This window comes from Polyodon spathula, chromosome 8, assembly GCF_017654505.1.
Source record: "Polyodon spathula isolate WHYD16114869_AA chromosome 8, ASM1765450v1, whole genome shotgun sequence".
Taxonomy (NCBI): Eukaryota; Metazoa; Chordata; class Actinopteri; order Acipenseriformes; family Polyodontidae; genus Polyodon; species Polyodon spathula.
In genome coordinates, this window is record NC_054541.1 from 32351038 (window position 1) to 32366768 (window position 15731).

General features: G+C 39.2%; 1 protein-coding gene across 1 annotated transcript in view; it reads right to left on the minus strand.

Moving 5' to 3' along the window:
• Positions 1-8750: 8750 nt before the first annotated feature.
• Positions 8751-15731, minus strand: part of grm8b (glutamate receptor, metabotropic 8b) — a 171971-nt gene continuing 164990 nt past the window's right edge. The window contains exons 10-11 of the mRNA XM_041257610.1: positions 10517-10763; positions 8751-9199 (exon numbers count right to left, since the gene is read on the minus strand). Coding sequence (XP_041113544.1) covers positions 9150-9199; positions 10517-10763 — 297 coding nt within the window. The 3' untranslated portion in view covers positions 8751-9149. The remainder of the gene's footprint in view (positions 9200-10516; positions 10764-15731) is intronic.

Sequence of the window (15731 nt, forward strand, 5' to 3'; positions counted from 1 at the left end):
ACATCGTAAATAATAAATGTGCTGTAATGACAAGGTGCACAAATCCAAAGGGAATAGGTCAGGCTAATCAGAATATTTAAAAAATGGTTAGTTATCAATAACACAAGGGTATAATCCCATTGCATCCAGAAATGTGTTATGCACAGCCTTAATCCATTATCCATCTTGAAATCTGTGCAGAAATGTGGGATCATGTGCTTGATAAGCAACTGTTTGCAGAGCTATAACTACATTGTAAAGACATTATGCTTTTGCAGTAACGTTAGCTTCCATTTGCTGTCTGTAAGCAGCAGATAGTAACACCCTGGTTGAGTAGAATGCCTTGTTTAAAAGCTGTTCGCGTTTCAATGCAATTGCACACATTTCTAATGGTTTCAACCAGGTGGATGCAGATAGCACAAGTTTTTCATTGTGCTTTGAGAAACTCCATTCTGCATCCAAATGAAGAACAATTAACAAAACAGAAAGAAAGTGGAGTGGAAAGTAGGTCTTTTTAATTTTCTAAACAATAACAGGTGTTAATATTGCTACCCTAAAACCCTGTAATATTATGGATTTACATACATTTGCATATTTAAAATAGAATACCAAGGTATTTAGTAACTAAAGAGTCTGAATGATGTGAAACAGGCAACACATGCCCCTAATTGCAATTGTTCAGCATTTCTCCATATGTTACAACATTTGTTTGTGAGTGTGTATAGACTGGAGGTGGCAACACTCAAGTAAGTATTGTGGACTGAATGTGGTAATGTTTAGACAGTTTTAGAAAAGGATCTTGCCTTCCAGGTCAACAGGAGCCACCCTAAATTAAGGTGTGGCCTCTGATGCTGTGATGCCATGGAGGCCATGGGCCGTGAGGACTTCTGCGACTTATGCATGGCTTTTCAACCCAGAGTATGTCGCAATAGGCTCAGAAAGGCCATGGGGATAGATGCTCAGTCTCCCATGGTGGAGCCATCAGCAGCCATTGGGGCCCCATCCCCACTCCTCCAGCTCTCACAGAGTTCCTCGCAGGAGATCCCCAGTGCTCAGGCTCCTGTGCCAAAACCTCACAGTTTCTCATGGGAGCCCAGGCCAAGCTGGAGCAACAGCCTTTGATGGCAGAGGACACAATATCTATCTTTAGCGGCCTCCTGGGATGAAAACTCCTTCCCAACAGAGATGTAGGAATAAGAGGAGCCGGTGCCGTCGACTGTGGCGGAACCTAGCTCTGAGATTGCATTGGAGACTAGTTGTCCACCATTGCCCAGCTCTATGCCGGCACTGACGGGCACGCTGATCTCCTGGGCAACACCAGCAGAGCCCTGCCGGTCCATGTTTTGGACGCAGGTAGTGGCTGCCTGTAACAAAGTGCCCGCCCCTGTGTATATTATCTGTTATGTGTTGCGTGTGGTGTGTTTAAATGTTGGTGTATAGACATTGGTACACGGGATATAAACGGGTCTGTGTAACACGAGTGTTTAAAAATGTATATGTGTATTTAGGCACGAGGATTGCACAGCACTTCACGTGCAAGTAAAATGTAGTAATATGTGAGCACGGGGAATTGCACTTTATTAATTCACGTGCTGGGATTCAAGTGAATAATTAATTGGTAATTGAATCCCAGCACAATAGTGTGTATATATAGATGCACGTTGTCACATACTGGGGGTTGGGTGTTCGGTGAGCGGAGAACGGGATTGGAGACGGAGGAAATAAGCAGTAGTAGTAGTAGTAATAATAAGAGGAGAAAGTATCCGCTCACCGTGTTTGTCAGTGTCTGTCCGTGCACCGTTTTGTTAAGTTTAGTCTGTTTTTGTTTGTCTATTTATTTTGGCGTAGAGTGCCGTGTCCTGTGTTTTTCGTGTTTGTTAAACCTTTTATTTTGTATTAAACCGGCGCCAACAGGCGTCTTCATCATTTCATTTCATCCGTCCTGTGTTTTGTGTATTTCATTACTTTTCCTGGCTCTGACGCCGCCCACTTCGGCCGTCTCTGTGACACTGCCACAGCTCAGCCCTTCCCACCGTTCCCTGATTTTATGGAGGAGTTATGGTTATGGCTGACACAAGCAAGAGTGCCTGATGCAGATAAGGCAGGCATTGCTGTATGTGCTGATATCCCCAGGACATACATTTGTCTGGCTGTGGAGGAGATTTTACAGGGCTCCCTTCGGCAGCACAAAGCATCTCAGCAGGTAGCCACGCTGCTCCCTCCTTGTGCTCCGATGTGAGGTAGGTCGAGCCACTGGCAAGCACAAGGACGGTCCCAGTGCCCACAGCCCCACTGGGTGACCTGAGGCATTGCTTACACGCCACAGCGGCGATGAGAAACCGAGCCCCTCCACGGAGCACAAGGAATGCAAGGTGTGGTGCGTCCATGCAACAGTGTTCCAGGAGGCAATTCCAGGGCCGTCGCCCTAGTTCTCAGCCCCAACCTCAGCAGCCCCAGCAGGGGCCCTGGAGGCTTGCCGCCTCAGACCCATCCTTTCACCATACAACAGCTGCAATACTGACACGCTTGCACCTCGGACACCTGGGTGCTCATTACCGTGCACAACGGTTACGTGCTGCAGATTCTGCTTGGGACCCCCCCTTCCAAGGAGTTATGCACACATCCATGCCAGACCATCTTCAGGTCTCTGTACTCAAAAAGAAAGTGGCTGCCTTGTTGTGCAAGTGAACCATTTGTCTCGTAGACCCCACCTCCCACGGAGAGTGGTTCTACTCAAGATATTTTCTTGTACTCAGGAAGGACAGTGGCTTACACCCCATCTTAGACCTAAGATTCCTCAACAAGTTCTTGAAGGAAAGGAGGTTTCAAATGCTGACTCACCATCACATTCTCCAGTCAGTCTGCCCAGCGACTGGTTCACTACCGTGGACTGGGATGTGTATTTTCATGTTCCCATTCATCCAGAGCACAGGAAGTACCTCCACTTCGCATTTCAGGGAAGCATTTACGAGTTCTCTGTGCTGCCATTTGGCCTGTCCCTAGCTCCTCATACATTTTCAAAGTGTGTGGACACTATCCTGGCCCCCTTGCGATTGCAGGTGATCAGAGTACTCCACTATCTTGACGACTGGTTGATTTGTGAGAGGGAGCAGTGGCCCACATGGCGATTGTGACGTAGCATCTGGCGAGGCTGGGCCTCACCGTCACCAATGAGAAAGGTAGGCTTAACTCATCAAGTGGTGATGATAGACGCCTCCAACTTGGGTTGGGGCACGGTCTGGGAAGGAAAGGAGTCTGCGGCACCTGGTCAGGCCATTGGATTGCCCTGCACTTAAATATGCTAGAGTTGCAGGCTTTTTTCCTGGCTCTCCAACACTTTCAGTGTTGCACGGAAAACATCAGTGGTGGAGCGCATTTGGGAACGGTTTGGGAAGTCTCTCCACCCTTAGGCGGTCAACTTGGCGTCGACCCCATAGGGCTATCAGACCTGGTTGTGGGTACTTTGCAGATTGCTAGGGCAGACTCCACTAGGTCGCTGTACGTCTATAAGTGGAAGTATTTCCAGAATTGGTGTCTGACTAGAAGTCATGACCAAGTTTCCTGCCCCATGTTAGTTATCTTGCAGTTTCTGCAAGAACTGCTTGATGCTAGTAGGTCACCTTCCTTGAAGGTGTATTTACCAGCTATCTCTGCATGCCATGTTCCTGTAAAATTGGAATCTCTGGGTGCACATTTTTTAGCCATCCGGTTTCTCAAAGGCGCTGGGCGGTTACGCCCTCCCAGGAGGACCGTTCTCCCCGAAAGGAGCCTTGATGTTGTATTAGACTCTCACGAAGGCCCCGTTTGAGCCTATACACTCCATAGAGCTGAAGCATCTGAGGATAGGAGAATGAATTTCCCCTGCCCGATGCGGGCATTGAGGTGTTACATGGATACGACAAGAGCTCTGTGTCATACATTTTAGTAATTATTTAATTGACTAACTTGTTCTTGCACAGAACTGAAATAGTTCAATTCATGTAATGGTTGCTATGGGGAGAATGGGTGAAAGTGCTATGCAATAGGAATCTTATTTCCATCCCTGTGTATGTATTTGTCTCTCTCACTTTCTCTTCCCTTTCCCCTCCCTCCTTTTTCTCTCTCTCTCTCTCCTTATCTGCTTAATCTGAAGAATTTGTGGGCTAGGGTGGAGGTTAGGGTTACATATGTGCCTGTGGCAAAGTGGCTGCAGGTGAACAGACTGACAATTATAATCCAGATGCAAAATTGTTTAATGGGTTTGTGTGTCCAGTGCCTGACGACAAAACAAAAACTAAACAATAAATGATGCTAAGTAACACAGTGACATGTATTACTTAAATTGTAATCCCCTGGTTTGTCCCGAAATAAGTCCCATTCTTTATACACCCACGCAATACATAAAACACATACACAAATCTGTTAGTTTGCGAATTAATGCTCATGGTGCAAATACAGTTATTTGTGATACAAGTGCAGTGCTGTTCCGGGTTTGTGCTGGCACTTGGCTCGTCTTATCCGTCTACTAATAACAAGACACAATTAGGGACAAACAAACACTCACGATATGAATACACAAAACACAGGTCTTTCCAGGTTCTCTCTCTAACCAAAACGAAGGAACAGATTATGTCGCTTCGTACCCTACTTTACCAGTCCTCCAATCCACGGCTGCCACATAATTTCCCTTCCGGGTCGATGAGTTAATGTACTGAAGCTCCGCCCCTTTTCTAAATTACAGACTTCCCTTTAACCCTAGGAATGAAGTGTCAGGCCAAACAGTCCAGGGTACTCTGTTCTGGTTACTTAGCGCCCTCACAGGTCGGGAGGGAGATTTTCCACCAAGAATCATTGTCTTTCTGTCACAGTGCTTTACAATGTTCAACCCTCCTTAGTTCGAAAACCTCTGTGACGGGTACATCCACCCCTATGTTTATTTGTATTTTTTGTATTATTATTTTTATTATTTTAATGTATTTTGTATTATTATTAGTGTGGTTTTGGGTTGGAAGTTGACAGTTATCTTCCCTGTCAAAAATAATATATGGGAATACACCATTCACAGGTGTATAAAATAGGTGTTCATGGGTGACAATTGAGAATGAAGGATGAGAATGTATGCCTGTGTTGGTGAAGGTATGTGTGCTGTGCTGTTTTGTATTGCTGTTTCGTGGGTGTTTAGGGGAGTGTCTAATGCTGTGTTGAATTGAAAGCAGCGGCCTCAAACTGCAGGTCACATAAAGTGTTTATAGTGTTTTGTTCAACTGTTTACTTTGGCCACCGTGCTGCTTTGTTTGTTCCTGTGCTTTGTTTTTTTTATTTTTATTATTTATAATTAAAGTGCATTTAAACCTGTAGCTTTCTTGTGTCCGAGTCTCCTTCCTGGTGAAACAGCGTGGCCAGTGACGCTGTTCTGTCACAACTGTCAATTGTACAGAGCTAATAGCTACTGGTAAGTATTAACCTATTATCTGTTACTTTGTATTGGGATAGTAGTACTGAAGTTGTCTGTATAATTTTACCTGTATGTTAATAATAAAACCTGATTACTGTGATTTGAAATTGTTAGTCTTGTCTGGTCATTTTTATTCTCTGGGTCTCAATCGATATTAAGAAAATATTAGGCCTGGTTTTCTTACAACTTTTAAAACAAGCAAAACATGATTCAGCAAAGGCCATCATTCAGTCTTCTTCTACCATCACTGCAGTACTGATTATGTGCACAAGCGATTTTAAACTTGAAAACTTATGAAGCTCATTTTCAGTAATGCTGCATGCTTCTTTTAATTTAGCTCAGTGGTTAGAGTAATACTTTTACCCTTAACCACTTTAAGTGACCTTTTTTGTTTAGAAGGAAAGTACTGGGCAAATGCAAACATACTTATGTGTTACTGTTTGTAGTATACAACATTCAAGCTGTTCACCGGGCAACACAATATAAGCCAATCTATAAATGTGTCATGTAAGTAGTTACTAAGGTTCTTCCCATATGTAGCCTATTTTCAGATGGCATATCTCAAGCAAAAACCTGAATTTGTTAAAATAATTATAAATTTAGTCATATTTCCAATTCCAAAAGGATAGGAAAGGGATATAAGCCAAAATATATAAGCAATATGATTCCTCTTTGTGATAATTATTATTTATTTATTTATTTAAATAAAATATAAATATGAAATATCCCATTTCTCATGTAAATACCAAAGCACAGATGATCCTGTAAGGTCGTCATAAATGTATTCAATGTGTCAAGAAACACTTTAGGCCCTGTGTATTGTTGATGTTTAAGTAATATACTGGTATGTTCTGTCATATTTTTATTATGCATTGCCACTGAAAATAAACAAAGGACCAGCAACTAGCTGCATAATAAAATGTAATAACAGCTATAGTTTGAGCTCTACAGCAACCCAAGGACACTTTGGACTGTTTTCATTAATAATGTAATGCATAGCTGAATTCTAGTGAATTTGAACTGAAAGAGCCAAGAAACACTGGATAGATGTTCTGTTCAGCTGCTTTTCAATGCATTAGGAATAAAGCAGACAGACTTTTATTGCTGTAGTACAGTTTGGGACAGCAGGAGACTGGGCTATGGGATTGAGTCTCAAACAGTTATTTTTTTTGTTTGTTTGTTTTAATAAATTATGTTTGTATATTTTAGGTTTCCTACATTTTTGGAAAATGTACCTTTAGTAAATCTATTTCTCAAACATTTGTTGTCTATTAGTAAAAACAATAACAAATTATATAGTGTACTTGCCTATTGTTTTGTTAATCTGTAAATCAGCTAATTAAGCATTATTATTATTATTATTATTATTATTATTATTATTATTATTATTATTTAGTCATTTAGCAGATGCTTTTATCAAAAGCGACTTACAGAGACTTGGGGGTGAGCTATGCATCACAACTGCTGCTGCAGAGTCACTAACAGTATGAGTTCAATTTTATGTCTCCGAAGGACGGAGCATGAGGCGGTTAAGTGACTTGTTCAGGGTCACATGCAGGGAGACAGTGGCTGCGGTTGAACCTGGAAGCTGGTAACAATCCTCTTTCTTTAAACACTGGACCACCAAGCATCCATTCATGTCACAAACTATTTTCGGACCTAACTAATAGAATATGCATGGGTAACCATTTGCCTACTCGGGTTCAGCCTTATCGATGCATTTGCAGGTGTGTACTTGCAGAGAGTGAAACAGGAACTGGGGTCATTTAAATAATGTACAGTCAAGCACGGTTAACTAGACTGGTGGATATATTGTTAAATACTGTAATACTGTAAACATGTGAGTTCTGCTACTTCTATGCATGTTAATGCCATGGCTCATGTGCTCGACACCTTGGCTGGTTGAGTCAATTGAGGTTGACTGTATTTCTTTTTAAGATGAGGCAGTGCTAATGTAGCATATGTTATTTTATAGATCAACACATAGTGCCACACTTTTTTTTAATTGAAGATTTCAGCTAATACTGAGCTACACAAGGATGGAAGCAGCGTTGGTATGACAGAGAGACCTAAAATACGAAAAGGGTTTGGCAAAGGATCATGTGTGCTAACAGACAGTATGTTGTATTCCCTATTCCCTATTGAGCCACACATTTTACATAACACCAAAGATAGGTTTTGCCACTGGATGTTTTTCCAGTGTAATGGGGACTTTACTTCTATGACACTCAAACTGCATTAATAGCTCAAACTGCATTAATAGAACATCTCTACAGGAATGTACAAGGTGTTTGGGATGCAAATAATCATACGGCATATGTTTTGATAAAATATGCACAGAAATCTTTAATTTTTAATACTGTGATATGGTTTCTGGTTATGTAATAATTTTAATGGTTTATAACTGTTAAAACCTGCAACTTCTTTCCTCTATCCCCATGAAACATTTCTGTGCAATGTTTCTCACTCTGATGTAATGTTTTCCTGACCCCAAGTAGAGCCAATCTGGTCATGTGCAAACTGACCCCTTGGCGATCAGGTGGGCTTGCTTGAAACTCAGGTACCATAGAGATTGACAGACAGGTAGGCTAAACATCCCTTCAGTCACATAAAAAACTTCTGCAGTCAGTGGCTGGTTCACAACTTGGTGTCTGTAAATCAGTTGATTTTGCTATTGACAATAATGGTAACAATAATAATACTAATGAATACTTGACATTTACTTTATTGTAGTGTGGAAAGGGTCACTTGCAGTGTTAACACCAAGGCTGGAAGCATACCTACACAAGCTGCATGCTTTGAAAACTGGCATACATGAGAACGCCTCGATCAATCTAGATTATTTAACTAATTTGTTTTTTATTTATGTATTCTGACTAAAATGTAGTATTTTTATGTAAAAAAACTTGGTTTGTTACTAATTATGCAGGTTTGTAAATTGTGGTAAGGGCTTTTAGAACTTAAACCAGTAAGACCAGGGCAGGGGTGGGGTTAGATTTTGTAACTGTTCAGTCAAGGAAAAGGCTGATAAAAGGTGTCTAGGAAATATAGGAAGGGAATAGGAGAAGACAGGATTTACCTAATCCCTGCAGTCTTATGTTAGACCAGGCTCCTACTAATAATTATATTTACCTGATCCTGTCTATAGTACCTCTAACTTCCTCTAACTTGACATTCCTGGCTCCGGTATCTGTTTAACAAGATAGGGATGGCATGGTAAAGCTCGGCGCACATGTTTCAGTTCTTAATTTAAAAACGGCACCAAACAACGCTGAACATTTGCAAAACATTCCTTTATTATAAATAAATTATTTGTATAAAAATTGTCATGCTTCAATTCAGGGCTTCAATTCAGTTAGCAGTTACAAGAGACAAACGCATCTCATTACGCAGGTCAGACAAAGTGGGACAAGAATGAACATTTTCACAACCACAAAAAATACTTACACATATATTCACGACAAATATGGTTGAACTTTTTTTTTTTTTTTTTTGCCCAAAACCATTTTTTTTTTAAATTTAAATCTTTGTCGCAACCTCTTTGTTCTTTTATGGCTGGTCAATTTCTCTAAATGGACACAAGCAAACAAACGTTAATATACTCTGCCTGACCCCAAGTTTGTTTTCAGTGGACATTCTTACAACATATCATGCCTTGGTGCTGCTTGAAGCCTCCATACTTGAGAAACTGTTTATTTAGACTTATGCTCTTCAGAAGATCCATTTTGAAAGCTACTCATTCGGAATGGTTGTTGTAGCTGACATATGCTGTCTTGGTAGATGATGCTATTGGGGGAATAAGGCACAGTTTTTGACATTTCAGTTATTTTAGAGTTTTTATGCCTATAATATTCAATATATATTTATTACTTAAAAGCTATGCACATACAGTACTACAAACAAATTATAATCAACGCACCTATATATCTATATACAGTAGAATAATTGGTTCCAGGAGTCCGTCAGATATCTGAAAATATCATTTTTCAGAGGGAGTCGTTATACTACATTGTAGTTGCTTTATTATCATTGTGGCATTATAAATTAGCAATATTGTATACAGCAACGTGTCTAAAACTCCAAAATGCTGTACCACATATTCTACACAAAGAAAATCAGTGAAAATTATTTCAAGACAATGCACTATAATACAGTATTTGTTATTATAAAGCATTCCAAAAACAGTTCTTATCGTGCTTTCGCAGTCCATGCCAAAGTAATTTTATTATTATTTTTTTTTGTAAATGACACACGCCAGAGGTCCATCGGATGGTTGCACAGACCAGTAACAGAAGCATTCAGATATGCTTCTGTTATTTGGTATTGGTCTGTGCAATATTTTTTTGCAAGCCATTATGCGTGTGCCCTTTGCCTGATCATAGTTACAACAGCTTGCATAATGTTGCAGGTGTTGACTGTTATTTGTGCCATAGTCTTTTAATTGCGTTTTAACTGCTTTACAATAGTTTGCTATGTTTTCTATTATGCTTTGCAATACTTCTTTGTTCTTTACCATGCTTATATTCTTTACCGTGCTTTTATAATGGTTGCTAATATTTAGTTTTACCACTTTTTTTTTTACCGTGTTTTCACAGCATAAATATAACCTTTCACAACCAACGGCTTTGCTTGGTAACTTGTACTACATATGATGTGATCTCACTGAGAAACGGTTACTTTAATAATGACATGGCATTTCCCCACTAGACATGTCCTATTCTAATTCTAACTTCTCCCAGTGTTTTTGAGTCTTCCTTATTTCTATATAATTATCATTGTAACCATTCACATAAAATCAAAGCAAATCATTTAATCCATGCAGTGCTGGTAGAACCCCATAAATATCAGTCTTCCGCTTAATATTGCTGTCATTTTTTGTTTTTTTGAAAAAGCAATAGTCACATCATAAACTGTCATTTTAAGTGCTCAATGTAAGTGTGTTTATTTGATCCCAAAAGAAAGTTTAACCTAGAGCATTCTAACTCATCCCAACCGGTTAAAAAAAAAGGGTAAAATATTTTTTAGATACTCAGGAAATGTTATTTATTCTGACCTTTTGGCTTCATACACTGTAATTCAGTATTTGACGAGCACTCTACTTACTGTTAGTTTCAAGGCTTTCACAGAGTTCAGTTTTGACCTCCCCATTTGGTCTGTCACTTCCTTTTTGTGTCAGCTTGCTTGACATTGTGGCTGCTGTAACAACAGCTTTGAAGCTGCGCTTGCGTTTTTGCACATTCTGCTCTGGGTGGAAGATGATAATGTAGACCTTAGGCATGTAGAGCATGCCCAGAGAGACTGAAGCACTTAAGCTTAAGGAGACCGTAAGAGTTGTGGTCTGGATGTACATCTGAAAGAAGAAACAAAAGTAAAGTAAATTACAAACACATCCTAAGTTTAAGACCAAAATAATGCCTAAAAAAAAATCAGCTCATAGACCTAATTAAGAGAAGGTATAATAGTGTCTGACACATTCATAAAAGAGAGGATATTCAATTTATATCTAGCTGTACCCTTTTCAAGGATCACGTCCTTATTCAACATTTCATCATTAAATATTAACGCTGTGAACACATTCAGACTAGCTATTAAGGAATACTGTAAGTTTCAGAAACATTGTTTGGTTGAATAATGTCTATTTGATATTAAATGGCACTGTAAATATTTAAAGGCAAAGGACAACAGAAATCGGGTGCTAATACAATATGTGCAGTATAATTAAAGTGGTAAAGATGCATAATTTACAAAAAGATGGATCTTATTATGTGTTTCAACAATCGAGCACCAGACAAATGAAACCATGCATCTGACCTAAAATGAGAATGAGCTTAATGTAACTTGAGTAGCAAAACGATCACGAGGATTCTCATAGGTCACTATCTAATGCTTCCCTGACAGTTACACATATTGATATTAGAGTTTCACGCGTGCTTCTAATAAACAAACACAGTTGAGATGGGGATGATGACTTCAGGAACAGGGGATCAATAACCAATAAATGCAGGATGACCAGTCAAAAATAATTTAATTGGATTAACCTAATTGAAAAGGTATACCAACCACCAAAAGGGAATTTGTTGAGTGACTTCGACTTGTCTCATATTTCTATCTGGAAACCATCTTAAAGTTTTTTGTTTTTTTTTTTTTTTTTTAATATACTTCTATTGATCAGCAGTATTTCTATATTAATGCAATATTTCATTCTAGCAGTTAATTTACTGGAACCCTTACCCTACTCAAACGGAGGCCAAACTGAGATTCAATTGTATACTGAATATAAAGTACAGAGCAGGCAGCATCTGTAACATCAGCACAAACTCGCATCACACTCTAATCTAATCATATAGGTGCAGGCTACATTGAGCTCCCAGAAAAAAAAAAAGAAAAAAATCATTAGCATTAAGTAACCAGAGAATGAGGGTAAAAAGCAAACCTGCTCTAACTGATATTTAGAATGAGTAATTAGACCATTGAAAATATTCATCTTTTATACTGGTACAAAAAGTGCTAAAACAAAATATACATAGCTGAACCGAAAAACAAATACCACCAATATTCTGCATTCATTGCAGACAAGGGGAGTTTTTATAATTTAATTTAAATGTACTCTCGTTTTTGTCCAGCCATTATGGGCAGTGTAAAATACTGTAGGAATAGAATGACTACATTTGACAGTCACATAGTCAAGGTAAAAACTGTTGGCAAATCGCCACTTTAAACAATATATATATATATATATATATATATATATATATATATATATATATATATATATATATATATATATATATATATATATATATATATATATCATATATGTCTGGTGCATTTTTTCCAAATGTACTATTTTAAAACACATTGCTGGCTGTACGTTATATTTAAAAAATGCATGAAATCTTTTAGAACTATTAATTAAAATGTCATTAATATTTTATAGTGCTCATTTACTGCTTTCCGTTTCAATTCAAACAGCTGAACATGATTAAAATATTGACACTGCTAGGTCATTACTGTGCATACACTTTAGAAACACAAAAACATTACTATCTGTATTAAGCTTGTAGTTTTGCTAGTAGTAAAATGCTGCTGTTGAGTCTTTGAATTTGAAGGATGTGATTAGTCGGCTACTAAAAACTTTTCTAGTTGGCTATTCTACGCTAAGCCTTGGGAAAAATAGCATGTTACTATATTTGTATAGAGACAGTTCAGAATCAGAAGAAACATATTTCTTCATAACAAGTAAGTTGTTATAATGAAATTCTATAACCTACAGATCTGTTCACCTAGCTTTCTTTAATAATAGATTAATGAGATGTGCTAATCAGACCTCATAAACTTATGCAAATAGAGAAAAATAAAAGTTACTCACTACAAACATGAATCATTGTTATACATCATATTAAGACACATCAAGAAACATTATGTTAAACTAATCAGAATACATAATTGTTTAATTAAAAGAAACATTTTTTTATGCACCTAGAAAATAAGTGTTAGGAAATAAACATGTTTGTAAATTAATCACACCAATTATATTTGTAAACTTTGCAAATACGCTCACCTTGTAGGGATTACATTTGCACACACCCTCTCTGTATTGCACAACCTTTCTCTGTATTGCACACCCTCTCACTGAATTGCACACCCTCTCTCTGTATTGTACATCCTCGCTCTGTATTGTACATCCTCGCTCTGTATTGCACACCCTCTGTATTGCACACCTTCTCTCTGTATTGCACACCCTCTCACTGTCTCCAGAATCTGATATTCTCAATAACTTACAGTATTTATGTTTCTGCTAAGTTTCATGCCAAGTTGATAAGTGGTTAACCAGGTTATTAAATAGAAACATAATAGAGCACTCGAAAAGCAAGCATCTGGAAACCACATGATGAGTTTTATAACAGTGTACTGTGTAAAGCAACTGCAATACTTTGTGAATAATTAATATTTGATTAAATTTATAAGTTATAATAATGGTATTCATTATTTGGTATTCTGTAATGTTTATTTCTGTACATATTTATTTAAATATCAATATTTCATAAAATCAACCTATAGAAATAAGCCTCAAAATAACCAACATGTAAATAGGACAGAGGAAAACGCAACTAGAGTCAGATTTATAGTGGTGGATCACAGGTAGCCAGTCGTCTATTGCAAAAAAATAAATAAAATAAAAATCAGTGCCTAGCAACCACCCAAAGCTGGCTGGAATTCACATTATGATCTGTAAGACAAGAATCGTGCTGTTAACTTTTCTCATGTGAGACATATTTTCTGACAAGCTATACCATTTTGTGGTCTGTAATCAGAATATAGTACAGTTGGTTTAATGGCAATGCTATTAATTAACTTCTGAGCAAAGTATAATTAAGTTAGCTTGTGCTACCAAATGATCAGGCCTAAGCACATAACATCTGTCTGTACTGAAGGCTCTGCCACAGCAAGATGGTCCTTAGCAAAGAAATGTAATGCCAGCTGCCAATGCAATATACAAATTAATGGTCCTGATGTAACAGGAGAACAAAATAAAATGATGGAACCATAAAGTGGCCATCTCTTCCTGGGTGCACTCACATCATCTTCAGCTCAACCTCTCCAAATCAGATATCCTTTTCTCCCCTGCCCCGATCTCTCTATCTCTATTCTGCTTGAATCCACCACCCCTTCTCCCTCCCTATGAACCTCAGTGTCCCCCTTGACCTCTCTCTCTCCTACTCTCAGCACATCTCTACTCTGGTCAGCTCCTGTCGCTTCTTCCTCAGCAACATACGCAGAATTCTCCTCTTCCTCACAGACTACTCCATGCGGCTCCTAGTTCAGGCCCTGGTACTGTCCCGTCTTAATTACTTCAACTCCCTCCTGGCCTATCACTGCCCGCATTCAAAACAAAACTCTTGCATTCGCCTATTGCTGTCTCGACCTTTCTGCTCCCTCCTATCTCCAAACTATTATTTCAAACTACACCCCCTCTCGCCCCCTCTGCTCTCCAATAGATTAGAGCCCGTTCCTTCTCCACCCTTGCCCCTCAGTGGTGAAATGACCTACCTATGGATAGCAGTCCCTGACCACCTTCCAGCGCCTCCTCAAGACACACCTGTTCAGACAGCATTTGTAAACCTTACAACTCTGGACTATACTGGACTATATGTAAGGCCCTGTGAAAATCGTGGAGAATTTCTTTAAAATTCACAGCAGTGTCATGGGTAAAGTATCGTATTTCACGGAATGTGCACAGAAATATGTTATAAATTACGTGTACAGATTTTTTTTTTTTTTTTTTCTAAACAGCAACTATACAGATAAATGCACTGACATCAAAATTAACATCAAAGTTATTCAAGCACTTTACAATAGCTTGTGAAACAGTGTTGTAATTAACACCCTGTAGGTAAAATGTATCTGCAAGGACAGCTTTCAGTTCTAGTATGTCAGGTGCATGTTCATAACAGCTGACCTTAAAATGTGTAACCCATACTGATCTTGGGCATCAGTCGACATCATCAGTGGTCACTGACAAGCAACCAGACTCTGACCAATTCCATAATCTCCTGTTTGATACTTAGAAGCTTTAGGTAAGCATTCACATCTCAGCTGGGGTGATGAAGGAATCACTCCACCATTTGCTACACTCCGTCTGAAGAAATTCTGTAACTTTTGGTTGTCCAATTTTTTAAAAGGGATATTTGCACAAAGAAACGGTAGTATCAGGTCAAAATTTAATGTGTTTTGTGTTTCACAGTTTTTTTTAATTTAGTAGTCACCAATTAATCCACACCCCCCACCCCCCCCAATTTAGCAGGGTCGAGTTATTTTGTTTAGCTCAGCTCACCACTACCACCCCCGCACTGACTCAGGAGCAGCGAAGACGCTGTCCTCAAAGCGTGTGAGAGTCAGCCGACCTCTTTTTTTTTTCACACTGCAGACTCACCATGCAACCACCCAGGACTACAGCTTCGGAGGACAACACAGCTCTGGACAGCTTACAGGCAAGCTCGAAGGCACCCAGCCAGACTACATGGGTCACTGGTGTGCGGCGTGCCAAGATCACCGCCTCCCGGGAGTTCCCGTCCTCAGTCTGTAAAGGAAAAGCCTGGACTCGAACCAGCGACGTCCAGACTATAGGGTGCATTCTTCACTCTACACAAGTGCTTTTACTGGATGCGCCACTCGGGAGCCCCACCTAATTTAATTTCCTAATTTTGTGCTAATTTCATGATTTCCGCGCAGCCTGTGAAATCACTACTTACACGGGACCTTAACTATTTGTTATGGCATCCTATTGTAGCAGGACTCCCATCAGCTTGTACTCGCA